The sequence below is a fragment of the Oryctolagus cuniculus genome, chromosome 12 (assembly GCF_964237555.1).
Source record: "Oryctolagus cuniculus chromosome 12, mOryCun1.1, whole genome shotgun sequence".
Taxonomy (NCBI): Eukaryota; Metazoa; Chordata; class Mammalia; order Lagomorpha; family Leporidae; genus Oryctolagus; species Oryctolagus cuniculus.
In genome coordinates this window covers 50,490,863-50,518,616 of record NC_091443.1, presented here as the reverse complement: position 1 = coordinate 50,518,616, position 27,754 = coordinate 50,490,863, and the positions used below count along the sequence as shown (strand labels likewise).

At 46.7% G+C, this 27,754-nt stretch overlaps 1 protein-coding gene across 2 annotated transcripts in view; it reads right to left on the bottom strand.

Moving 5' to 3' along the window:
* Positions 1-7,043: 7,043 nt before the first annotated feature.
* The window catches only part of STXBP6 (syntaxin binding protein 6), a 281,718-nt gene continuing 261,007 nt past the window's right edge, over positions 7,044-27,754 (bottom strand). For both annotated transcript variants that reach the window (XM_002718111.5, XM_070053811.1), the window contains 2 exons: positions 16,230-16,387; positions 7,044-10,133 (listed from right to left, as the gene is read on the bottom strand). In XM_002718111.5, coding sequence (XP_002718157.1) covers positions 10,110-10,133; positions 16,230-16,387 — 182 coding nt within the window. In that variant the 3' untranslated portion in view covers positions 7,044-10,109. The remainder of the gene's footprint in view (positions 10,134-16,229; positions 16,388-27,754) is intronic.

Below are 27,754 nucleotides of genomic sequence, written 5' to 3'. Positions count from 1 at the left end.
AGTGAAAGGCCGGTGCATTCATTTAGATGGGACGTTCTGAGTGCTTGGTGAATCGCAGGCTCTGGGTACGCCCTGGGGAGCAAAAGGACACTGGTTCCTGGCCTCTGGGGGCTTACTGTATGATGAGTGAGACAACGAGAGAGTGCACAACTGGCCAAAAACTCATTTCCGTAAGTTCTATAAAAGGAAACGGGAGGTGCCATAACGGGAAAACCCTAGTTTACTTTAGACATGGGGGTTGGGGAAGGTCTTTCTGACCTGTAAGTGGACACTTCATGGACAAGACATGCAGACAAGGTCAGCCACGTGGAGGCCTAGGGACAAAAGTAGCCTTGGCAGCAGAAACAGTGTATACGAGGACCTCTGGGTGTGAAAGAGCTGCAAGTGGCCAGGCCTGTGAAGGCATAATGAGTAACAAGGCAGCTTTAACTGTTGGGCCACGGGGCCGGCCCCTGTCTCTCTCTATTTTTGAGGTTAATTTCTATATCTTTCATGGCATTTTCTGAATGATCTCTTTGGATTCATCTTTCATTGACCTCACTGAATTCAGGGGACAGATCTTTCATGCTGAGCAGATCTTGGAGCTATACTTTAGACTTCCTCTTTTTAAAAATATTTATTTATTTGCGAGGTGGAGACTGGAGTTGTGGTGGTGCTGGAGCAGGCCAAAGCCAAGAGCCAGGAAACTCAGTTCAGGTTTCCCATGTGGATGATGGCTGGTATCCATCACCTGCTGCCTTCCAGGGTTTACATTATCAGGAAGATGACATTGGGATTCAAGCCAGGCCCAAGCCCAGGCACGGCAGTGTCAGATATGCTTGTCGCAATTAGTGGGTTAACTCCTGGGCCAAGCACTCACTCCAAGACTTTCTTTTCTTAAATAAAAAGCCTACAATTCTAACATCTTTTGTGGTCTGCTTATGGAGTTAAGGTTTGTGGTGGCCTTGAGAAGCCATCATCTGTTGATAGGCAGGACGGTTTGAATGACCTCAGGAAGTGGACTCAGTACTTTCCCTCCATTGGCCCTTCCTGTTATTATACTCAGTGAGGACAATATTTGTTCAGGTTCATCTCTGCCCCGACTGTGGCAACAGCAGCTTCCTTACACCTTTCATCCACCCTCGCTGCATCTCGGGGAGGAGGACTGAAAGCAGAGGACAGTACCGGGACCTGAAGGAAGCCTGGGGGGTGCACTCTGGTCCACATGCCTTGCTCCTTGTGGTGTCTGCACATCGCTTCTCCTGCATGGCTGGTGGACGGCAGGTGTGAGGGCAGCCTGATGTGGCTCAGCACCATGGGCAATCCTGGGGGCCAGAGGGACAAAGCATGAAGTAGACAGCTTAGCCTGTTCAGCATTACGCTGGAGGGGAGCCAGTTATGCCTCTTCCAGTCCTTCTCCTGCTATTTCCAAGGGAAAGTCAGGCCAGGCGGAATCTCCAAAGGGGAACACAGAACTGGCTGCCCAGCACCCCTGGTCAGGATACAGCTCTGCTTTCAGTGAATGCAGGTGAGGACAGTGGAGTCCTCCCTTCATCTAAGAGCACGTCATTGGACCATTCTTCTGTCTGTATCCGGTCTCACTGGGTTGCCTGACCAATTGCTACACTGAAAGCACATCACTGGACCATCCTTCTGTCTGTATCCTGCTTCTGTGGGATGCCTGACCAATCACTACTCCTTTCACTCTTTCCCAGTGAATTTCCAAGACTGACCATTTCTGTGGCCCTCCCCCTGTTACTCTTGCCTTGGAAAACCAGTCTCAGTAGGGACCTGGATGGACCTCTGCTCAGCCCTCGCCCAGGGGAGAGCAGGTCTGACAGAGCTCGGTGTTTTGTTCCATTGGTTTTCAGGTCGTCTTCCCAAGCAGGTGGAGAGGTGTTTCTCCAAGAGGACTCAGGACTTGCGGGAGTTACCAGAGCCACGGGGTCCTCTGCACCAGGCTGACCTGTCCCACTCTGGTCCCCATGAGCCCGTCTTGCTCCCAGTCCTTTCCTGGAGGAAAGCCCAGCTGCCTCCCACTATTCCCTCACTGCATTTCCCAGGCCGGCAAGTAGGGGCCAAGTGTCTGAGACAGAGTCTTTCCTGTGAAGGGGGCAAGGAAGTCACGAGACCACCCCTACCCCAAGGTGGGGCCTGTAGGAGGGAGCAGTGGGAGAAGGAGGTTGTGGTGACTGGTATTTCCCACATTCCCCAGCTCACTTCACTCCCCAGGTCGCAGCAGACAGAGGAGGGAATTGTTCTCTGAAACACAACACTCGGTATTTTCAAAAAGTTACATGGACACACACAAATCTGATGAAGAAGCCAGGAGGCTCTCTGCTAGGAAAGATTCCAGTTACTTTTTCAAGATGAGACTTCTATGGCTTGCAGTTTGTTTAAAAAATAATTTGTGGCACTGTACAAATGAGAGGAGTAGAATTGGATTTTGATGGACAATGTTCACTGTTATAACGAGCTTGATCCCTCTTACCTAGGTCTAATAATGTGGGGTTTAAAAGTTAACTAATTCATTTGAGACACACACACAGAATTTCAATCTACTCGTTCACTCCCCAGATGTCCACAACCACCAGGTATTAGCAGGAGCCAGGGGCAGTTTTCAAATCCAGGCACTCTGGTATGGGATGTGAGCATCTTTACAGTTAGGTCAAATGCATGCCCATAATATTGAGTTTACTCAGCATAACAAATAGTAGCACCATGGCAACCATAGGAAACAGTATTCTGACAATGAGAGTTTCTGAGACCATCTTTCCTTCTTTTAGCTGAATGCTTCCAGGAAAGCCACATTATCAGCTATTTACACATCGGTGAGATAATAGTTATTTCCCTTTTCCCCTTAGAACTATTTTCACTGCAGGCCAGGGTTCAATTCATAGAGTCAATAATTCTCTTTAAATCACTTTCAATTTAGGTCATTTGAGAATGGTTTATTTTTGAGAAAGTCCTCCCCAGAGTCCTTGGAATCACATCAATACATCTGTAGAATGACCTTGAACCTTTTTTTAAAAAATGATTTTATTTACTTATTTGAGAGGTAGAGTTACAGACAGTGAGAGAGGGGAACAGAGAGAAAGGTCTTCCATCTATTGGTTCACTCCCCAAAAGGCTGCAACGGCCAGAGTTGGGCCAATCCAAAAGCAGGAGCCAAGAGATTCTTTCGGGTCTCCCACATGGGTGCAGGGCCAAAAAACTTGGGCCATCTTCGACTGCTTTTCCAAGCCATAGCAGAAAGCTGGATTGGAAGTGGAGCAGCCGGGACTAGAACCTACGCCCATATGGGATGCCTGCACTGCAGGCAGAGGATTATCTTACTGCACCACAGCTCTCTTTTGAAGAGAGCTCTCTTTTTAAGAAAGCAGTATGAATTACTGTCCAGTGGACATGTCAGCATCCCAGATCATAAAACCATTCTTGATCACCCCATAGTTGATAACATTGATGATAAGGTTAGTGCCTCTTGACTTCTCTCACATGAATTTAGGCTTTTTGGAAATTTCTCCTAGAAAGTGGCTGTTCGGGCAGGAACCTTCTTTATCCCAGGACTGGCATTTATGGAATGTCAAGGGATCCATGTCCTGGGCCATAAAAATGGCCAGAGATGCTTGGCCAATGTCTGCCCTGTGTGCCCGTGCCAACCTCAATTTTAGGGAAGTATGCCCACCCTGCCAGTCAGCAGCACAGTCTGCAGCCTCGCAAGACTATAAAGTTCACCATTTTGTTTTAGACCTACGTCATAGAGAAGTGGAGTTGACATTCTTTGATCTCTTAACAAGAGGCAGGCACAGGACTAGAAGCTTTATCATTCATTATTTAATTCTTAAAATGACCTTCGACGGTCACCCCTATTTCGAAGATAAGAAAACAGGCAAGAAAGTAGGAAATTACCCAAGGCCAGATAGTAGCAAAACCGGAGCTGGATTTCAAAGCAGAGTAGGGCCATTTGGAGCCACTCTTTGTCATGAGGCAATGCAGGTCCCGATAAATCGCCACAAGGGGGCGCTCTGCCATTGTCCATGCCAGCTAAAGGATGCTATGGTTTATTGCTCGCTGGGGGCTGCAGCGTGGGGCGCAATTTATGCATTCCCTTTCCCACATTTTCCTTCTGTGCAAATCCTGAGCCTCCTTTAATACTGGGAAGTTTTGAGGCAAAATCTGTGGTATAGCAGGTAAAGCCACCCCTGTGGCGGGCATCCCATATGGGTGATTCCTGGCTGTTCCACTTCCTATCCAGCTCCCTGCCAGTACACCTGGCAAAGCAGCAGAAGATGGCCCAAATTCTTGGGCCCCTGCACCCACGTGGGAGACCTGGAAGAAGCTTCTGGTTCCTGGCTTCAGATCTGCCAAGCTCAGGCCATCACAGCCATCTGGGGTATGAACCAGCAGATGTAGATTCTGTCTCTCTTTCTCCTTTCAAATACATAAATAAATCTTTAAAAAAAACTGGAAAGTTTCTGGAAATGTAAATGTGTCTACCAGTATTGGCCACTGTAACTGCTGGCCTTAAATAAATTCCTCAGAAAGCCATTGTGCTATGAATAGAGAGACTAGCTCAATAGCAGGAGCCAGGCTTTCCTTCCTTGAAAGTTAAGAAAGGGCTCGTTTTAACACAAACTAACAGAAAGCTCGGGGCTTCTGTCACCAGGGACGTGGTGTTGCTATTGAACAGATCAGCTGGTGCACGAGGTTAAAGCACACATCAGTAATTGTCTTCAGAAAGGCATCCAAGCCTTGTTTTAGATCGCAGGGTAGAACTCACAGGCTCGTTTTTCTTCTCTGTGTCATCTGACAAATAATCAAGTGGCAAAGCAATTGTGATGCAATGTCCTCAGACCAAGGCTCCAAACCTCATGTTGGCAAGTGACACCGGGACTTGCAGGGCTGGAAACTGCTGCCCGCCTGCTGACAGTCCTAGGTGAGGATGTGTGAGGCCCGCCTGCACGTAGAGGCATCCTTGCACTGGTTGAGCACAGGAAACGCACTTAGGAAAATGTGTGTTCTTTTAAAAGCTCTTCACTCCTAGACAATCAATAGAATATAAATGTCTAGCAGATGAGAGCCATGGGAGTGCCAACTGCACACATCCCAAACCAAGGCAGAGCCCCTTAGGTCTGTTCCTGCAGGTGGGTGGAGGCATGGCCACTTTCCCTCACTGCACCGTGTCCAGCAGTGGGGGAATGGGTCATTGAAACAGACGCCCTGAAGACCTGCGATGCCCAGGCTGTGGACTTAGCAGAAAGAAGAAATGTGGCAGAGAGCCTCACGGGAGGGAGGGGGGGAGGTGTGAAGAGAAAACAGGACTCAGGAAATCCAGAGGCTCTGGATGAAGCGTGGGGGAAATATAGAAGGGGTCATGGTAGAAGGTGGTGCTACAGGAGTCACAGAGCTTAACTCCACACTAACATTTAATTTCCTTGGCAGCTTTAATTAGCTGGCTTAATTCCACTCAGCATCTGGAAAGCCAGGTGTCCCATCATCCAGGGCCTGCCGATTTTTTTTTTTTTTTTTTTTTTTGCAAAAGTCCAGATGACCAGGGACACCAAAATGGCAGATTGGGAATAAAATATGTGCATTTCTGATCGCTCCCCAATTGCTCGGAGGAACTGCCCTAAGCTGCTATAAATCAGCACTTTATTTATAGGTAACCCCTTAGGAAGGGTGGGCTAAAGCAGGATTTCACAAGGGCCGAGAACAAAGAGAAAGGCGTGGAGGGGAGAAGGGAGATTGCTCAACAGGTTGGGGGTGAAGGTTTAAATATAGATTGTGCACCAGGCTGGCTTGACTGCACAGAATCATTCTCTGTGTAATTTCTGAAGTGTCAAAAAGCAAACCAAAAGAAAATCCATCCTTTGCAGCATCTTGTTAGAGAGGACTGTGGGCACATTACATTTAGAGACACAGGAGATTTGCCTTGTGGGTGGGTGTTCTCTTTCCACATCTCCTACCTCTGTGAATTCTTGCTGTGATAATGGTTGCCCCTGAGGCATTTTACAGTTTGACTGACCCCTGCAAGTGCCATCTCCTGCCTAGATGGGCCAGAGGGTGCCATGCAGGGGCTTCCGGGGAACATGCCTAAGTGTACCTCGCTCCCACCCAGGCCAGCCCACGCCAGTAGGAGAGGCATGCAGAACCCGTATCAACAGCAATCAAAGGCAGACGTTTGCAGTTTGGCTTGAAATTTATTTCTGGTAAATCCCACCCACTCTCCTTCTACTCGCTACTTCCCTTTCCCCCATCTACTCCAAAATGCTTGTTTAGACAGACAATGGTTATGATGTCAATGCTGTTCCCTAAGCAGGTTCCCACTGACAGCGGGGGGAAGGGCACCACTGATATTTTGGAAACACTTTTTATATTAATTCTCCCATAAAATGTGAAAGTTGGTCATGGCATAACTGGCAAACAATAGATCATCTTTGCAAGGCAACTGGCTACCAGTTTAGTTTGTAAGAGCAGATGACTTGAAAGGCTTCAGTAACGTAGGGCTCAGTTGTCATCTAGCCAGCCCCATCTTCATCCTTTCTTCTCTTTCCCTTCCACCAGTGGCCCTCCCAGAAGTATTTCAAAGCGCTGCCTGCTCGAAGAGCGTCCAAGGCAGCCCCAAGATGCTATTCTGCTACCGCAGGCACCCGAGTCACTTCTCTTGAAAACAAATGGGGTAACGCAATACACCACCTTTACTTCGCAGGAAGTCGATAGAATATGGCCAGGTCTTTCCCAATCACAGGACGCAGCACTCGCTGCTGAATGAGGGCACACATCGAGTAAGTTATGGAGTACATCACTAATATCAGCAGGAGGGCAACTATGAATCGGCTTCATCTCATCCGTGAGAAGGAAAAACAAAACAACACTTGCAGGATAGATGCCCGTTGTCTAAATTAAGGTTAGCTCCTTAATCTTTTTTACATTTCAAGCTTTTCCATTAGAACAGTTGCAATGGAACTTTATCATCAGGCTAATCCTAGTGATGAGGTATGAGTATGGTGCTGTGTACCTATTTGTGGTGTTTTACAGACTTCACAAATAACCGAGAAACAAACTTTCATCACAGTAAAATATTTAATGACAAAATTAGGGCTTGCTGTAATAGTGAATCAGTAGAGCAGGTGTTACTTGTCTCTGAATAAAACAAAAATTATGTTTTACATCTTAGGGAACTTCTGAAGGATTAGTAATTGTACAACATACATCAGCAATGTTGCAATTCTAAAAATTAAGAGCACAACCTATCTTTAATATCCCTTGATTAGGGCATTCTGTAAATATTTTTATATAAATGCACACACAACCTTTGCTAGCCACAAAAGTAGTATTAAGACAGAATTCACTGTAATTTTAAATCTAACACATAATCTTAGTTTTTTTCAGAGCTTAAAAAAAGTTAACTACTGATCTTGTTACATTTTACAAATACATTCTTTAAACAGGAAACACCGACCCGAATAGCTGCGTACTTCCTGTACACAGGTATCTAAGAATACTAGTAAAGAATACTACTACAGCTACATTCCAGGAAGAAGTGGTAATACTGGGAAGTTTCTTCTCTTCATGTGTTGCCAGTATAATTTGAGAAGACCTTCACAGAAAAATAGTCTTCCCCAAATTCATAGTGAAATGCAGAAATGAAACAGAAGTCCACCCAAATGAACGGGTCCCAAACGGTGCGAGTCAGTTTTGCCATTTTCTCCAGGTTATGCTGTATCGACACCTTGTATTGCAGCACCTTCCACCTTCCAAACGACAGCAAGAAACTTCACACGTTATCCTGGGGCTCCTCTGCAAGAGCCTGAGGGGAGAGGAGGGAGAGGAGGGAGAGGATTCCTGCTCTGGCCACTGGGTTGGTGGGACTTTGACACAGGGAAGTCAAGGTCATGACCATGGCCTGCGAACAAATCAGTAGAGGAAGCTAATAAAGATTCAGATGGACTTGCTTTAATCTAGGCTACTTCCGATCTTAGTCTGAAAGGATAAACAGCCAGGAAAGAGGGTGAGGTGCGCAAACTTGTATCACAATTTTACCAGGGAGGAAGAACCTCAGATCTCACAGTGTGCTTACGCCCTCCTCGGCTGCGTTAAAAGCCAATCCCACAGGTTGCTGCTAGATACTTGGCAACCGACTTTCTTGCTGCTGGGGCGATGCTCAGGAGGTTTTAGATTTATTCTTTCAATTACTTACACTATCTATCTCTAAAATCAGAATCTATATTGGGAAGGTGACTCCTCACCCCTCCCCCACCCCGCCTCCCCATGTTTTCTGAAGGGAGGTTGGTAAACATAACTCATTTGGAGTAACCCTTGGGTCTTTTCTTAGAAATTATAAATGCTTCTAGTAGTGTTCACCAAATGGCACGTTCCTTGTTTCATTAGACTTTAAAGACAATACAAATAAAATAGAAACATATGAAATATTACAGTAAACTTACCTAGTTTACTATATAAGTTGGTTGAGAGCTTTCTAGAATTGGATAATCTCTCTAAGAGGATTCAGAAACTGGTCTCTGGCAAATCCCATCTCCATTCTGACACACACTGCCTAGACTGTTTTTTGCTAATAAACTCTGTCACCCTGGGAAGGCTTTATCAGAAGAACTTCAGCTATTTAAATCTGCATTAATCATCCCAAAGTCATCTTACTGCTATGTAAGAGACCACAGTTCACAAAGACTCAATTGGCTCAACAGATATAAAGGAACAGGAAGGGGTCCTGAAGGTTTGGGCAGCTTAAAAACTGACGAACTGCAGGGAGAGGCTGACCTGCGCATCTGTGATGTGGTTTCATGCAGAAAAATCCCAGCTTGTTTTATGTTTAGCCTCTTAACTTTCTAGGAAACAAAACTTGCAGACTCTAAACCCAGCCCTGCCTTGAGTCATACAAGCTCGGGAGGTGTGTGATCAACTCCATCCAATCTGACTGCAATGTAAGGGACTTGTGTCTGTGCTGTTTTATGTCAGACAAGGCAAGTCGCAACTGCCATAAAATGCAATTCCTCAAGAAAACCACATGTTAAATTATGTTAAATAAATAGACCACAATAACATAAAAATCTCCCCAACCAGATACTAAGAAACTGAAGGCCATTTCTCAGGGCACTGTGTAGGTGCCTAAAAACAGGCATGCCTTTGGAGAGAAGAGAAGAGAATATTTAAAACATAGCATCTTTTCACATTATCATCTACACAGACTTTTACCCAGACAAACCAAATTTTGATGAAAATCCAAGCTTTTTAATACAAGCCACTATCATTTGTGACAGTGACAAAAGACAGAAGCATCCATGAACATACACAAGTTGTTGAGTAGGCTTTTCCTTAGATCTTCACTTTCAAATTTTTATCCTTCATATGGTAATTCCAGATAATCAGCCTGGAAATAAGCAGCAGAAGCACTGAAGCTGTAGCTCAGAAAGTAGATTTCTATCTGTGATTCTGATTTGCTTTTTTTTTTTTTTTGAATGCTGGTGATGGTTCATGCAGAAGATTACTAAGCAATGAGCAAAATCTAAGACTGCTGTTTCCCCTGATAAATCCAAATGTTTTCCATAATACAGAGTCATGTCTTCGGATACACAATTTTAATTTTATGCTTCATATTGAGAGTAGCTGGAGAGTGAGGAGACTCAATAACTGCTTGATTTTTATTCTCACCTAGAACAATAATATCTGATGTCACCACATGAAAATATGCTCCTGCTTCTAATCAGGGGGAAATACATGTTGCCATTTAGAGACAGCGCAGTTTATTATGTGGTCCAAAGTTTATATCCAAACTACAATTTTTTTTTAAAAAAGAAAAATACATTCTCTCTCTCTCTCTCATACTCACACACACTCGCGCACACACACACATGCACACACACACATACTCCACAGGGAAGAACAAAAGCAACATGAAGCTGATGTTACTGTAGCGTTTCCTAGCAAGATCACTGGGGAATGTATAAACACATCACCTTTCCTTTCGTATTAATGTCTGAAAAGGAAAAACAAGAAACTCTAAATGTCCATATATTGGAAAAAAAGAAGCGAGTGGAGGTCCAGAATTCTTGTAAAAACTGCTGAACAATCTCTTCCGTTTCTCTTAGGAGGGTCACCAGGCAGGGAGGTCCTCAGCATTTGTGCTTCATGGCAAGCTGAGGAAAGAAAGGGAAGAGCAAAGTGAGACCTCATTAGCAGGAACTCTCATTGTATGGCTGCCTCCCGGACCCAAAAGGAGCAGCAGCACTGATTCTGCCCTCTCTGCCAGATCATCATTGCTACTCACAGTGGTGTCTTGAAAGCACTACATTCCCCCAATAGTTCATCTAGCACTGACTTTTAAACTCTTTCTGGCAACACCTTGCTGTTGCATATGTGCAGGTGGGCAGAGTTCTACTGAAGGAACAAATGGAAAAATCAACGCAACACTCCTGAAGTGTAAGATTTCTTCTGATGCCTCATGCAGTATTAAAAAATTAACAGTCTGTAGAGAGAGACACAACCTGCAATAATCTACTTCATATCTGGCCTGGGCAGTCAACCGAGGAAAGCACTTGACAATTCAAGTTGTCTTTGAGAGCAGGCTGACTAATGGACCAAATCTAGACCTTGATTTTACTACTTCTCTCATTGGTATTTGAGGAATGTGGTCTATCAATGTTTGGTCTTTATAAAAGGCAATACTGGGTACCACTCAACAGTTTCCCAAGTCTAGCTAGAGCCCATGGGATGCACTTAAGGAATGACATGCGGGTACAAAATGTAAAGTTGTCCCTGCCTTTTCCTATCTGTATCTTTCTTTAGGTCTTTTCCAAGGAGCACATACACTGATGTGAACCAAAAGGCGGAGCAGAAGCTGAACCCTGATTGCTCTCGTGTGCAGAGTCTGACAGTGGTGGGTTAATCTCTGCGATTGAGGCTGGTAGTGACCAGGGGTAGCGTCCTGCAGCTCAGGACTCCCTTGAGCAAAGAACAAGTGATTGTCTGCAGGCAAGAACTGTGAAGAATGCCCTGTCATCTGCATCATGACTAGGTCCTCTGTCTTTCAGGAATTAGTCAAGTGGACCCCACTGTTTTGACCCAGAGCAACCATTCTAGAAGATACCAATAACCCATTTCCCCAGCAAAACCCAGGAGGCATCCTGAGTCTCCTCCTCCTCTTCTTGATGTGTTCGACAGAGAAGTTACAACCCTAGGGTGGGCACACCAGTGAGACCACCAGCATCAACATTTCTACAAGTGCTGGAGAGGGGATGTGCCGACAGCCCTCCTGTCGCAGCGTTAACCCCTGCTTGGGAAGCCTCAGCTGAAGCAGCTCCTGGTAACCCCGTCTGGTGGCGCCAGTGGAGCTGACACCAACAGCGGTCAACTGTCACCTTCACAGTGTTTGTGAAGTTCTGTGTATCCCCAGCGTGTCATGCTGAGGGCTGTGGGGTTTTGTCAACAAGGGTGGAGCTGGCTAGTAACTCCTGACCTCAGGGACCTAGGTGACACGACTGGGGGAACGGCAGAGCCGTCCCACCCTGGGTACCCCGAGCCCCTTCACTGGATGGCCTTCACTTCTCACTCTGCCTGAGTTCTCCTACATTATTTAGAAACACAGACCATAAAATTAATACAGAGCTGTTAAGGGTTGTGCATGATGAATTCCAACCATAAATATTTGATCAGTGCTGCTGTCCTGACAGTCACTGTGCTGTCAGTTTTCACGTAACAGGCTGTGGCTCATTCGTGCACACGGCCATTAATCTTCACCAGTGACTGTGCTGCTGCCCGAACCACATCCTGGTTACTGTGACTCTGGAGTGGAGCTGAGGACACCCCTGGGCCTGATCAGCAGGATCTGCAGAAAAACAACTGGATCGGACATTTTGCCATTTGAGGTATTGCTATAGCCTATGTGTTTATGTCCCTTCAAAACTTGTGCATTGGAACTTTAACTTGGGGCTGGTGCTGTGGTGCAGTGGGTTAATCCTCCACCTGTGGTGCCAGCATCCCATATGGGCGCTGGTCCTGGCTGATCCTCTTCCAGTCCAGCTCTCTGCTGTGGCCTGGGATAGCAGGAGAAGATGGCCCAAGCGCTTGGGTCCCTGCACCCGCTTGGGAGACCTGGAAGAAGTTCCTGGATCCTGGCTTCAGACTGGCTCAGTTCTAGCCATTTGAGGAGTAAACTAGTGGATGGAAGACCTTTCTCTCTGTCTCTGCCTCTCACTGTCTGTAATTCTGCCTCTCAAATAAATAAATATTTAAAAAAAATAAACTTTAACTCCAGTGTGTTGTTATTAGGAGGTGGGCCCTTTAGGAAGTGATCAGGAGGGAAGAGCCCTCAGGAATAGGATCAGGGTCCTTAAAAATAGGCTGCAGGGAAACCCCTAGCCCCTTCCACCAGGACACAGAGAGAAGGCGCCATCTATGAGACTGGCAGTGAGCCCTCACTGGACAGAGAAACTGCTGGCACGTTGGTCTTGGACCTCCCAGCCTCCAGAACTGTGAGAAATGCATTTCTGCTGTTTATAATCTATCCAGTCTTTGGAACTTCATTATGGCAGCCTGAATAGACCATGATAGGTATTTTTGCAGAAAGTGGCATTATTTGACTGCTGTTTAATTCCCTGGGAATTAGGAGCTTTAGGATGTGGGAGGCTGGGTGGGAGAGCAAAAAGAGCATTGGATTAAATGAGGTAGGACACCTGCTGCTAACTTTGCTGTATGACCTTGAACTCATGCCTATAAAAGTCTCCAATTCTAAATGCTTGTGGGTTCATGCGGGTCTTAAGTTTCTATTCGAGTTCACAATTTCTTTTACATATACATTGTTTTCTTAATATCTCACGGAAGGCTTTCCCTCCATGGTATGTAACCTCCTCCACCTAACAATGCTAACAGAAGATCACTGCTGATGCCAAGGAGATACTTGAAGAGGTCTGAGCTCCTGAGTCCCCTGGTGGCCTAGAGACCCTGGGGAAACAGCAGCACAGACAGAGAGAGCCACTCCCTCCCAGGGAGAGACATGCCACTCACCCTGCCTTCCCCCACGAACGTAGGCCTGTGCAAAACAGGGCAGATCAGTGTTCTCTTCTGCAAGAAATGTCATCTGAGGATGGCTGTGTGTGGGTAATGCTCTCGCCTGCTGACTCACTGCCTGTGGCAGCGCCCGGGCAACGCGCCGCAAACACGGCCACGTTGTGCTTTCTGGGGCAGGGGAAGTAGGCAGGCCTGCGTCTGTGGTTGAGTAGCGCTTTCCCAAAGGCTGGGGCTGTGCCAAGCCCACAGCTCAGGAAGGAACCACACTTCCTCATGCCAGGCTAACCAGCGCTGGGGGACCAGGGATCATTCTCCATCTGCTTTGTAGGGGATAAGCGCCCACTTATCTTGATGGCACAATGTGCCAAAGTGATTCTGTCACTCTCATACCTGGGATATTACAGGAGCCCTGGAAAAATCAGAAGCCGACAGTAAACTTTCTCTAGCAAGATGGATCACAGTCTCCAGCTGCCCCTATTCAGCTGGGAGCTTGGAGGAGCTGTCACCTGGAATTGCCATTCTCTGCTCAGGGCGCTACCATGTGCACTGTGCCTTCACTTGCAAATGCAGCCCACTCTCTATGAGTCAGCCGAACCATGTTTGTCTGGGGGTGGGAGTCCAGGGCCGTCTCGGCTCTCCCCTCGCCAGCAGGCCCAGCTGGGAGTTGGCCAGTGAAATGACATCTTTACGATCAGCCTACACCAGCGAGTCCAAATCAGTGGTGCCAGGCCCTTGGGAAACAGCTACAACTTATTGAAAGAGGTCAGTGTGCTCACCAGGAGAGCTGCCAATGCCGGTGATGCGGAAGCATGCATCTCAGTTTTGGAAGACTGCAAGTCTGGCTCTGACACTGTCTCACGCTCCCTCGCACACACTAAGAGACCCCAGCAGCCCCTCCTGCTCCCCTACAACACCCACAGTGGGGGCCGGGCAGGGAGAACCAAAGCAGGTAGAAACGGTCCCCAGCCTCACCCCTCTCTACGGGGAGCGGGTAACTGCCAGGCATGGACTTTCCCATTGGTCAAAGCCAGGGGCCTCTTTGTCTTTGGTGGCCTCATCAGTTTCTTTTGATGGGTCCTGTGCTGGGGCTGCCGTGTGCTGAGATGATGTCAACATTTAGGAGGTCACCCCCCTCCCCCCTCACCTGTGCTCTTGCCCCCTCCCTGTGTTGAGGGTCCTCGGTCACCAGGAACAATTCTGTAACTCCTCTCCAGTGCCCATAAGTCACTCAAGGCTCTTGGCAGTAGCTATTTTTATGGAACTTACAATAGCAACTTAGATTTATGTGTGCTAATAGCTTTGGACTCACTTGATTTTTTTCCACAGGCATTATTATTAATCAGCTCTATTGTATGGATGAGGAAACCGAGGCTTGGAGGAGTTAAGTACTGCCCAACGTCATGGTCTTGGTGAATGACAGTAGATTCTAACAAGACACTAACTGCTATACCATGTTGCCTTCCCAAGCACCCAGCAAACTTGGCCACAGTGTCAGGGAAACAGGACAACGAGGGCCAGGAATTTGGGCCATCTGCTGAGGTTATCCACTCTGGTGTTTGTACAGGCCCCTCTGAGAGGGACGCCTATGTGGATGGCATCCAGGCATTGTCTACTCCACCTTAGAAAAAGTGGTTTCGCAGTCCTGCTCAGTCACTGAGCTCATGGTTTAATCGTTAACCTGAACTCCTGTTTTAACAAATTTTATCAGTGCTCTATTGATTGCTCTATTTTGTGTGGGAAGACAAGCAAGATAATTGTGTGCACTCTCACCCTCGCCAGACAGGCAGCTGGGTACAGTGCCACTCCCTTTAGCCTTCTCTTCCCACACTCAAGGCTTTCAACGTTTCCCCAGATTTCCACTGTCCACTCCTCATCTAAATCACTCAGGTTACTGTTAACAAACCGCAGCAGGAATTCTGGCCTCTCCATCTCACAGAGGCGGGAGAAGGGAGGAAGGGGCCAGGAAACCTGCAAGCTGAGTTCTCTCCCCATAGAATAACTACAGCAGTCTGAGACTGTGGGCTCCAAGGGGGCTGCCCCCGCCCCTGTCTTCCCACAGATCTGATCAGTTCTCTCCCAAGGTACCAGAGTGGCAAGAGCCTGTCTCGATAGAGAACAGCAACACAACAGAGAAGTCTGCCAGAAGGGGCTGCCGTGAGGGAGGGCAGGAGACATCCGCTTGGAATCAGATTCCCGGTCAGGCCTGAAGCCATGGGGAGGCCGCCTCAGCTGTGCGGGGCTGGTTTTTGACACTGGTTGTTCATGTTTGTTTCCTCAGTTGAAGTAGACTCATTTTTCCCCCGAAAGGTCACCTTAAAATCCTACCTGCAGGGCCAGATCATGGTCTGACATGTCAACACAAGTCGTCAGCAGAAGGTGTTTCTGGAAACCACACTTTGAGTCACTGGCCAGATAAAAGCAGCCCTTCGACCCAAAGGACAGGGCAGTAATGAATCCTCCTATCGCCTGACCAACAGGGCTTCTCTCCCCTTTGGTTTGTGGCAGCCTCAGACAGTGGCTGCCAGTGTACATCCCCCCTGTCCCTACTGAAAGGCATGGCTCTCTGTGAGCGTGGGAACGCGCAGGGTGCACGATCAGTCACGTGGGAAACTCGCCTCTCCTGATGCAGAGGCAGGAGGGGAGCTAGCTGGCTGCTCGGCACTGGTCTGATCAAGCTTAGGGTTCTGCAGCTGAAGCCCTGAAGTCAACCTCTGCAGGTATCAGCCTGAGGTGTGGTCTGTTCTGGGCCTCGCAAGCTCGCTCTGCACCTTGGGAAGAGATCATGACACAGGCTGAGCAAGGAGCTGGATGGGCAAATGAGCACGAGCAGCTGGGGGCCTCCGCGGCTTCTTTCCAGTGTTGGTCAGGGGAGGGAGAGCAGTCTGAGACCTGATCTCCTGGTGCCCTTCTCATCCTGTGGCCTGAAACTTGAGCCCTGAACTTCCGGGCAGGAGCTAAGGAGGATCCACATTTCCTAAGGCTCCAAGGTCAGAAAGGCAGAGATGGGCATGAGCGCATCAGAAAGGACATAACCAAAGCAATTAGGCAAAAAAGGAACTTTTCGCACCTCTGGTGCTTAGTAAAGAGTAGACGGGGATTATCTGAAGGGTGGTGAAGTAAACGTGCTTTTCTGTCTCCCATCACGAGGAACAGTCTAAATGAAGTTTCCTGGAACCTCAGCTCCCGAGCCGCCGAGAGCGAGGCCCCCGGGCCCTCTGCTGGCTCACCTTGTGCGCAGTTTCTGCAAACTGCTGGGCGCTGTTCTTCATGTCTTCTGTCTTCTCCTCTGCCCGGCCTAACCGCTCTCCACGCTCATTCAAGGCCTGGCTGGCCTTCTGCACCGCACTGGTCACGCTATCGGCAGCTGAATGGAGGATGCTGTTTCCTGAAAGAAGAACGGCAGGGCCATCAGAAGCTGGTCCGGCTGACCCGCTGCGACCAGACCCTGCAGGCGAGACCATCTGCTAAGGACAGGGCAGGCCACACCCCAGCGAGGCCTCCAGTGTCTAGGACACAAAGAGACATTTCTAGTTGGATCTGACTGACTCACGTGCAGGAACACCCCCTGAGCACAGGACCCGGGCAAATTCTGGATGCTTCTTCCCACTCCCATCACTGACCTGCCAGTCATTTCCACACCGGCCAGCATCCTGTCTGGTGAAGCTCCTAGGGGCGGGCACATCTCGGTTTAGGACTTGGCTTGCAAAGGTAAAAGGGAATCCTGACAAGTTCAAAATAAATTAGGCAAGTTCAACGAGATGTCTCTGGGCGCTATGGCTATTTCCTCCTGGCTCGTGGTTTAGGTAAGTGTCCACAGGAAAACCGGGCCCACAGGACTTCTCTAGTTACAATGCTCCATATTTCTTTCAACTCTTCCTTTCCATTTGGCCCCTTCTTCCAGCAGGAAGGCAACACTCCCAAGTGTATGGTTCCATGTCAGAAGCTGTGAGTCAGTCTCAAAATTCAGAGCAGATGCATGGGTTCTGAGGGTGGGGCCTCCTTCTCTCTGATCTCTAATATATGAAACACGGAGCCTCAGCACTGCACTTGGCCGTAGGTAGAAAACAGTTACAGAAGTCAGCACGCGGAGAAACCTGGCACTCCTACATTTCAGAGTTATGACACCGAGAAAGCTGACTACCATCGCATCTCAAAGGGTCAAGTGTTCGTGACGTTCCCTTCACCAGTGCTGGGTAGCAAAATTCCACGGTCAAGAAGTGGCAGATGCATAACCCGTGGAAAACTGGCGAATCGCAAAATGATAGCCAAAGGAAATTTATGGCTGGGTTTTGTTCACACTGAGTGGAAGATGTTTAATGGCATTTTATGTAATAGCTTTATGTCTTTGAATAAGTTTATTACCTCATTTAAATTTGTACCTGAGATGGATACATCTAGCCACAGACAGCTTTTAATAGAAATGTAATTTCCACTGGTCTCGGCTGCAAAGGCTTCCTACTTTCTGTTCTGTAGGAACAGTCTGTGGTCTGTGGAAAAGAATTTCAGGCCAAATAAAAGCCTGGCCCACAGTAAGCACTTAGTAAATTGTTTTCTGTTTTTCTTCTTTAGGGATGGATTTCAAGGGCTTCAACTATACACCAAGGGAAGGAGAATGGGATTAACTTAGTGTTAGCTGGATCAGATGCTACACAAATCAAGATCCGCAGATGCCACTCTGGAGAAATGTGGTTGAAGGCATGGGTCGGCATGGAAGGTCTGGGTCTTCAGAACAGGGTCAGGGTGAGAAAGCTCAGTTCCGCTTGCGTGGCAGACCCATGACCATGGTGATACCCCACCCGCACTGCCCATCATTTGCCTAGATCTTTGCAGTGATAAAGCACTTCCCCAGGTGTTATCTTGTCTGACTGTTCTACTGAAGACTGTGACTGTTGCAGGCTAAGAGGCTTGGACAAGATCATATCAAGTGAAAAGTGACAGGGCGAGTCACTGGGACCTAGTTTTCCTGTGACTTTCGCTTACTCTGCATCACCTTTTTTGCAGATGTGGTGTGGGGTTGGGGAAGCGATCACTATGACAGAACTGTGGGCAGACTTACATACAGATCGGTTTTGACAGGTTATTTTCCAAGGTCACGCCTGACTGTTTCTGTCCTTAAAGCATTCCTCTTGGTAAATTAAGAGTTATTGCTCATGCTTCATTGCAAGCTAAGTACTTTCCAGAAGGAATATAGGTCAATGGGGTGGAATGGGAAGATGGAGAAGGGACTGAAAGGTCACGAGAAAATCCCTCTTCGTGCATCATTCCGTGTACCCACAGCCTCCCCATCAGAGGACTGGGAAAAGATGAGTCGGGGAATCTGCGAATTCATAGATAGGAATAGCTGCCTTCAGTCAAAGGGAACTCAGAATCTGCTACCATAAAATTAACAGGAAATATAACTAACACCTGTCTTTTCCCATTAGCACTGACCCAAATGATCGCCTACAAGGTATATACATCTGTGTTTCTGGAATGACCCTGCTACTCCTAAGCCATACTGCTTTCTTGTCAGGACTTAATCTTGTACCTGAGATCAGGTAACACCACAGCCAGTTTTATGAATTCTGTTGAACCAATAATTGCTCCAGCTAAGAGAGAACCTCATGCTGTGTTCACTAGTCAACGATGAGGTTGCTGACCACGCTCGATAGGCGGCCCACCTTCGGTTATTTGCAGGCATGAGAATGAACGGAACAATCTCATTCTCTCTGTTGAAACGACCTCTTCCAGGTTTAATTCTACCAGATCTCAGGCCCAGTGAAATCCCATCACCTTTACCAAGCTTCAGGTCAATTTCATTCACTCCTTCCTTTCAGTTCCACCAGTACTGCTGTAGCCTTCCTGGGCAGTCAGGTGCAGTCAGGTGCAGTCGCAGGCAACTCTTCTCTCACTTCACGTCTTCGCCTGCGGACGCAATGACTTCTCAGCTGCATTACAAATCCCCGGAGCACACCACTTCCCTCTCGTGATTACCCCCTAAAGCTTCAGGTTCTTTCTTTTTGACTTAGATTTTGTCTTCATATACTCTCTTCTCTGGGGGAGCCTCTTGCTCCTATTGGAATTTTAGGGTTCTGTCCTGTCTTCTTCACTTTTGCACTCTGTAAACTCTTTGAGGACAATCTTACCCAGCTGATGGGTTCCATGACCAACTATTTTCCTTTCATAAGCTTGTGCCCCAGAGTCATTTCAAATTCATGTCTAAACCTGACGGTGTTACCTTTGCCTTCACACGTGATTTTCCTTTAAGTTCCCTGCTTAGTGAATAACCCCAACATTTGCCCAGCTGTTTAATCCAGCCAGAAACCTGGGAATCTAGTCGAGATTTCTCCCTTCCTTTAACCCCATACAACTAAAGGTTACCTCCTATACTGTGTGGCTCTCTGTCCTGTTTACTGTCATTGCCTTGCATATATACAAATCTTTATCACACCTCTAGTAATTACTAGAAATGGAGTTGCTGGCTCAAAGGGCATCGTGCCTTTTGGGGTTCTTGGTGTATGCTGCAAATTGCTTCCTTGAAAGAGCCATTCACCATCCAAACTGTTCAAGAAGTGCATGCCATGTGGCAGGCAGCATTGTGTTGACAACCGACAGAGTGACTTGGAGCGAATGAGTTCATCTACCTGATCTTCAACTTTCTCTTCTTTCAAGTGTGGATGATGCCATTCATCTCACATGGCCACGATGAAGATGAAGATGAAGATGAAGATACCTTGAAGTGTCTGCTGGTACTCAATGGAAGTTTGTCCATGTAGCTCCCTAACACCACATTTGATCTGGAGGGAACTCTGGAAAAATGACACAATTCCACCCAGTTCCACTGCACGTCTCCCTCTCATTTCCCTTATCATGGAACTAAGTGTTTGGGGGCTCATGGAAGATACTTCATAGATATCTTTGTATATCCTACTGTGTATAGCACAGTGTGTTGCTGAAGACATATTCATTATATCAAGACAAGCTTTGTAAATAGGATGCCTAACTCAAAAGTTGGGACCCAGCATATGTGCGGAGTTAAATCTGGAAAAAAAGCATCTCCTGAGGCAGACAGAACAGTAATTCTCTGTAAACAGACAGGAAGCGTATTAATACCCAAATTTATTCATGCAGACTGAGAGGAAGCTGCCAGCCACAGCAAATAAAGTGAACTCTCTTTGGAATTACAGTCTCTGGAGATACAGCAGAGACCAGTCTTACTTCATTGATGTTGCCTTCACATCAGTTCCACTTGGTGTGTGCTTTTAAAAATATCTATGCCAGAATCTTTTATGTTATATGATTTAGAAGACTTTACTGAGAGAGCAACTTGAGATAAAGCTATAAGACTATATTCAGTCACTGTTAGGAAATACAATTAAAAGAAAATGAAATGTATAGAAAAAGAAGAGAAAGAGAATAAAGTATACTGAAAAGTGACAACAGGAGAGAAAGAAGAGATGAGATTTTTAGAAGTACACCAGATACACCCAGCAACTCTGCAGCATGGTTTCATTTGCTCATGTTAGACTTCAGGATGCCTCTTGGTAATTAAAGTTCTTCATTCTATAGTCAGTCAAGAGGCAATTTAAACAGAATTCTGGGTAGATGGTATACATATTTGAATGTAAGATATTCATACTGTTTAGAAAGCAAGGCAATAGAAAGTCACCTAAAAATTAACGATTGATAAATATATGCGGCCAGCACCATGGCTCACTAGGCTAATCCCCCACCTTGCGGTGCCGGCACACCGGGTTCTGGTCCCGGTCAGGGCGCTGGATTCTGTCCTGGTTGCCCCTCTTCCGGGCCAGCTCTCTGCTGTGGCCAGGGAGTGCAGTGGAGGATGCCCCAAGCCCTTGGGCCCTGCACCCCATGGGAGACCAGGATAAGTACCTGGCTCCTGCCATCAGATCGGCATGGTGCGCCGGCCATTGGAGGGTGAACCAACGGCAAAAGGAAGATCTTTCTCTCTGTCTCTCTCTCTCACTGTCCACTCTGCCTGTCAAAAAAAAAAAAATATATATATGCACACCTGTACTTAGTGGTGACTAGACAGGCTCATCTCTGGATACTCTTTTTAAAAAAAATTTCTTAATAGTTTTTCCTTGGGCTGCTTCTATTCCATAAGCATTTTTTTAATAACCTTTTTTAAAAAAGATTATTTGTATTTATTTGAGAAGCAGAGTGACAGAAAGAGAGGGAGAGACAGAAAGAAAGGTCTTCCATCCACTGGTTCACTTCCCAGATAGCCACAACAGCTAGAGCTGGGCTGATCCAAAGCCAGGAACCAGGAGCCAGGAGCCAGGAGCCAGGAGCCAGGAGCCAGGAGCCAGCAGCTTCTTCTGGGTCTCCCATGCAGGTGCAGGGGACTAGAACGTGGGCCATCCTCAGCTGCTTTCCCAAGCACATTAGCAGGGAGCTGGATGGGAAGTGGAGCAGCAGGGTCTTGAACCAGTACCTATTTGGGATGCTGGCATCACAGGAGGCAGCTTTACCCGCTAAGCTCCAGGTACTGATTTTCTTAGCAAGACAACTTTCATGGGTAGGACATAGTTACACTTGTCTGGTTCAGTACTAGTAACACTCAAGCTAATATTTTGTGGGATCCACTCAAGCTGCTGTTCTTTCCTTTCTCTACTTGGAGAATGTGAATGTCTCACCCCTCAGCACTTCTACCAAAATAAAGATCCATGGAGACCTGGCTTGGTCTTTGCTGTCTGAAAGTCACTCAGCACCACGGGGACACTAGGAAGAGAGGCTCCCTTCAGTGGTAACAGATGCTGCAAAGCAGGCCCTGCTCAGTACTGTGACTTGTACTGCACGTCTTATAAGTGCAAGCAAATGTAGACAACAATGATGATTTAGCTTTCTTTCTACAAAGAGAGGGAATAAGTGCAGAAGCTAACCTGGTAAAACAAGTTGGTTTTTAATTTACAGTGTCCATTAATTATCTAAGATTAAGACAAGATTACAAGTAATACTAAGCGGTTTCTACATTACACTGACTAATCAATACTAAATAACATCACTGAATTTCTATGCTGGACAACTTCTAGTATTTTTTAAGATGGAGATTCTCCAAAAAGGGTAAATTTTATTTGTACTTTGTGGTAATGACTAATCAAATAAATTCTTTAAAAAAAATTCTGGGTATATCAAGCCTTTCCAAAAGGAGGAGTTTTTTAAAAAAATTTTTGACAGGCAGAGTGGACAGTGAGAGAGAGAGACAGAGAGAAAGGTCTTCCTTTTTCCGTTGGTTCACTCCCCAATGCCCGCTGTGGCTGGCGCGCTGCAGCCGGCACACCACACTGATCCATAGCCAGGAGCCAGGTGTTTCTCCTGGTCTCCCTTGCGGGTGAAGGGCCCAAGCACTTGGGCCATCCTAAAGGACGTGTTTTTAGCTCAGGCTGGGCACAGATAGAGTGTGAACATGAGCCAATCACTATCTAGAACAGCTACCATTCACCGCCTGTCTACTGGGTGGCGGGTGTTATGGTGAGGGGTTAAAACCTTCAAAGGAAGATACTCTTATCCTTATTTTAGAGTTAAGGAAACTCTGTTCAGGAAAGTGAAGTAGCTTACCCAAGATCCCCCAAGTATTGACCCTAAAGTTCTTAATGGCTATGCCACATTTCCTAAGTTCCGCGAGCTTAAAAAGTGTTTCGGTGGGCTCATAAAGTGCAACAAGGACACCTTAATCCCATGACGAAACGACTGTGAAATGTGACCTAGCCTGGTTCCTTTAACACAGAACTTTGGAAAACCTTGAATAAACAAATATAAACAGTAAGTGAAAAAGAGATGGGGGTGGAGCAACAGAGGTATGATTCAAAGATGCCCAGATATGTTTACGCAAAGGTGCTTTTTGCATAGGATAAAATTCTACAGAATTCACACTGGGAGATGCTACAGTAAACTACCCTGACTCCTAAGTTAACGGAGGAAAATAAATAAATCCAGGCTGTCCTCATCCATTTAGCAACAGATAGACAAGTCATGTAATTACATTAAAAAGGCTTGCTTTATGGAGGCAGCAGAACAGATATAGTATGCTGAATGGCAGTTCCGAAATTATCTTTTGTCTCCAGTTGGTGGCTAATTTCAGGGATCATGAAACTTGTTTGTTGCCTGGAGCTGATGACAAAGATAAATGGACTCGGCACTCAGGAATATTTTGTAAGCCCATAAAATCAAAAGCCTACTTGAAGGAGACCTTGCTGCTATCTATTGCTGAAGTTACCAATACCAGGTAACTGTCTCCTGTTGACTATGTTAAGGTGATTTAGTGGAACTCCAGCCTCTTCCCAAATAGCAGACAATGCCCCAGATGCTAAGGAAAGACTGAAAAAAGCCCAATGCCTCCTCCCTGCCCTGATGACGGCTGAGTTCATACTTCCCTCTCAGTTCTTCCCGATGAGAAGGGTTAAACATTTAGGATTTTATTTACGTTCCTTTAAGCACTTAGACATGCAGAGAAATTCATGTGTCTTTAGTATTCATTTAGCCTTGCTCCCTTTTTTTGGGTACAGATTTTTATTTATTTCAAAGGTAGAGCTAGAGGGAGAGGGAGGTAGAGATAGAGAGAGATCTTCCATCCATTGGTTCATTCTCCAAACAGTCACCACGGGCTGGGGCTGTGCCAGGCCAAAGCCAGGAGCCAGGAGCTTCATCCAGGTCTCCCATGTGGGTGCAGGGGCTCAAGCATTTGGACCATCCCCCACTGCTTTCCTAGGTGCATTAGTAGGGAGTTGGATCAGAAGTGGAACAGCTAGGGCTCAAATCAGTGCCCATAGAAGGGATGCGGTGTTGCAGATGGTGGCTTTACCCACTATACTGTGGGGAGCAACTCGGACTAGACTAAGTTACTGGAATTAAGACTTATTCTATGCATCTGCTCTCCCACAATATGGTGCTGGGAGAGGAGTAAACAACTTCTACACAGCTGCCTCTCGCCAATTTGACTGATGAGCTGCAGGAGCTGATCTTGCTCCTGATTGGAGGAGAGCAGCGTGCTTGGCATGTGGGTAGCAGAGTTGGGATTGGTGGAAGAGGACTATAAAGGAGGAGAGAGACAACATGCACCGGGAACATCTATCTGAAGGAACACCTGTGCAGCCCCCGAGAGCCGGCCGGCGGTGTGCCGCTCCCCTGCGGAAGTGGGGAAAGTGGCAGGGGGAGCCGCCCCTCCACGGAGGTGGAGGGGTTGCCAGCCAACCCGGGAAGGACCAAGCAGACGAAAGAACAGCGCAGGGTCCTGTGTCGTTCCTCCGCGAAGAGGGGGAGCGACACTATACTACAATGCCAGCCCCTAGCCCTGCTTCTTTTAAAATTATTATTTTAATCATACACATTTAGGGGTACTGTATAACAATTAGATACATGTATTCAATGTATGATGATCAAACCAGGTTAGTTAGCATTTCCAGCTCCTTAAACATTTTACTAACACCTAATAAGTATGCATATATATGGGGTATGATGTGGTATTTCAACAAATGTTTGCAAGGGTTCATGGTCTTACAAGAGTCCCTTTTGGTTCTGTTTCCATTGGAGAACAGGAGGCTCTTAGAAAGGCAGCTGAAATGCAAATTCTAAGAGTGAACCTTTGTTCTGAAATTAAAAATCTACAGTGGCTCTAAATTTGGTAATATGGATTTTGTTTCTTGTCTTTGGCTTTGTCTGGTGACAACCCAGTTATGATCTGTAGATCTGAGCTTTCATTACAGTTGGAAGCTGGTGACTTTAATAACTATAATTTCAAGTCCCAATACATACAATTTGCAAACATTCTACACAGTGCTACTGGCTAAAAGATGAATTCTATTCAACATCTTGAGCTTGGTATTTACTAGCTGTGCAACCTTGAAAAATTACTTACTCCTTTGCACTTAAGCTTCCTCTGCTCATGAGGCTAGGTCTACTGCCTACTTCACCAGGTTATTGGAGAGATGAATGAAGCAGTGTATAAGTGGAGCACTTATGACGTCTGGCATGTACCAAACACTCAACCTGAGCCATCACTAAAGAGACAGACTTTGGTGCTGGTGTTGTGGTGTAGTGGGTTAAGCCGCTGCCTGCAAGCTGTCATCCCACATGAGCACCAGTTTGAGTCTTGGCTGCTCCACTTCTGATGTAGCTCCCTCCTAATGTGCCTGGGAGAGCGGTGAAAGATGGCCCCAGCACCTGGGCTCATTCCACCCACTTGAGAGATCCAGTTGGAGTTCCAGGCTCCTGGCTTTGGCCTGGTCCAGCACTGGCTATTGTGGCCATTTGGGGACTGAACCAGTGGATGGAAGGTCTCTCTATCTCTGCCTTTCCCGTTCTCTCTCTCTGTAACTCTGCCTTTCAAGGAAATAAATAAATAAAAAATGTTTTTAAAGAGACTTTGTGTCTGGCACAAAACAATCTTTCTGTTAAGCTTCTACTTCAATCATCTGTCTTTCCTTATTGTCATTGTCATGCACATTCTTTGTTCTTGGTTGACACACGATATTAATACATACTTTTGAAGCAGAAGAAGACATTTTGATTCCTGAATACATCGGGTAATGATCAGCTCAGGGAAATCAGCATATTTACCACTTGGAACTTCCACCATCTCTTTACGTTGAGTCCATTTAAAACCACCCCTTCTAACTGTCATGAGGTATACCATGCATTGTTGTCAACCATATTCAATCCTGCCATGTGATGGAACACCAGAACCTATTCCTTAAATGCAACCATAACGATGCGCCCGAGAACAACTTCTTCCCCCTCCCCAGCTCTCCTTGGTCTCTAGTAACCACTATAATCTATTCTTTTTTCTTTTTTTTTGACAGGCAGAGTGGACAGTGAGAGAGAGAGACAGACAGAAAGGTATTCCTTTGCCATTGGTTCACCCTCCAATGTAGGCCGGCGCACCGCGCTGATCCGATGGCAGGAGCCAGGTGCTTCTCCTGGTCTCCCATGGGGTGCAGGGCCCAAGCACTTGGGCCATCCTCCACTGCACTCCCTGGCCACAGCAGAGAGCTGGCCTGGAAGAGGGGCAACTGGGACAGAATCCGGCGCCCTGACCGGGACTAGAACCCAGTGTGCCGGCGCCGCAAGGCAGAGGATTAGCCTAGTGAGCCATGGCGCTGGCCCACCACTAATCTATTCTTAACTTCTATGAGATCAACTTTTAAAGACTGCACTTGTGAGGGAGATCATGCAATGTTTGTTTTTCTGTGTGAGACTTATCTCACCACAAACATGAATGAAGAGGTAGTCTACATTTACTGTTACTACTCTATAATCATTTTGAATTTTCAGCAAAAAGCCTCCAACCCACTCTACTAACACTGTCCTCTCAAATTTACCGTTGACCTATTAAGTCCAATATTTTTTATTTTTTAAATTAAAAAAAAAAAAGATTTATTTACTTGAGAGGCATAGTTACAGAGAAAGGGAGAGGTAGAGGGAAAGGTCTTCCATCTGCTGGTTCACTCCCCAAATAGCTGCAACAGCCAGGGTTGGGCCGATCCCAAGCCAGGAGCCAGGAGCTTCTTCTGGGTCTCCCACATGGGTGCAGGAGCCCATGGACTTGGGCCATCTTCTACTGCTTTCCCAGGCCATAGGGGAGAGCTGGATCGGAAGAGGAGCAGCCGGGACTAGAAACGTGCCCATACTGGATTCCAGCACTGCAGGACAGATGCTTAACCTACTACGCCACAGCCCCGGCCCCCTCAATGCCTTTGACGTTTCTTCCACTTGGCTACTGGAGCACAAGTTGGCTACTGCTTTGGAAGGATCCTGGACTTCTAGAATACATTAAAACTGAGACTTACCCTCAGTAGTGTGATTATTTCCTTCATTCCTTCCCTGGTATGGAGTCTGGCTCTGCTGAATGCCATCTGTGTGGCCTCAGTTAAATTACCTACGCTCCAGGTACCTGCAGTCGCTCATGGGGAGAATGGCGATAAAAACAGTACCTATTTTTCTTAGGTTCTTTCATGAAAATGAAAATAAATGTCTACTTAGCATGGTCCTAGTAATGCAGTATGAGCTCAATGCACACTGTGACACTGGTGACAACTGATTCAGTTGGTACATTTATAACAGAACCAACGTGAGCCGGACAGGTTACACTCTCTGCTTCACAACTCACGCATTAATATTAACCTAGTGTTTCCCTCCCTCCCCTCTGTGCACAGTGTAAATTAATGGCCCTTCTGTCCGTCCAGACTCCATGGGCATGTGGCTCCACCTCTGTCATGGTCCACAACAAATGTTCCCAGAGTCCACAGCTCCCTGTCCCATCAAGTCCTCTTCACTTGGCTCTCCACCTTATTATCCTTGACGGTGCTCCTGCCACTGGTCTCTGGGTGCTCCAGTCCCTCATCCTCTTGCCGTACAGACCTGACTGTGCTTGCTGGCTCACCCCCAACAGGACACACTCCACAAGGGAGCCCCTTCCTGCTCCACTGCCAGGCTACTCACATCTCACCCCCGCAGCACCCTAACCCTTCCCTACCACCTCACTATTTCTTCACATGTTTTAGAAAATCTTAGCATTTTTATCAGTTTCTTACTATAGATACGATAGGTATGATATAACGTAGGTTACTATGGACATGACAGAACATAAATTAAGGGAAAAAAATCAATGAGAATAAAAAGCATAAGGAACACTGTGTCCAACTCTGTCCCTAAAAGTTCCCATCCTCAGTGGTAGCACTTTGTGGGTTTTTTCTTTCCAGCGTCAGTTCACAAATGCAAACATAGCACTCAGATTTTGGTGTCTAGCAATATT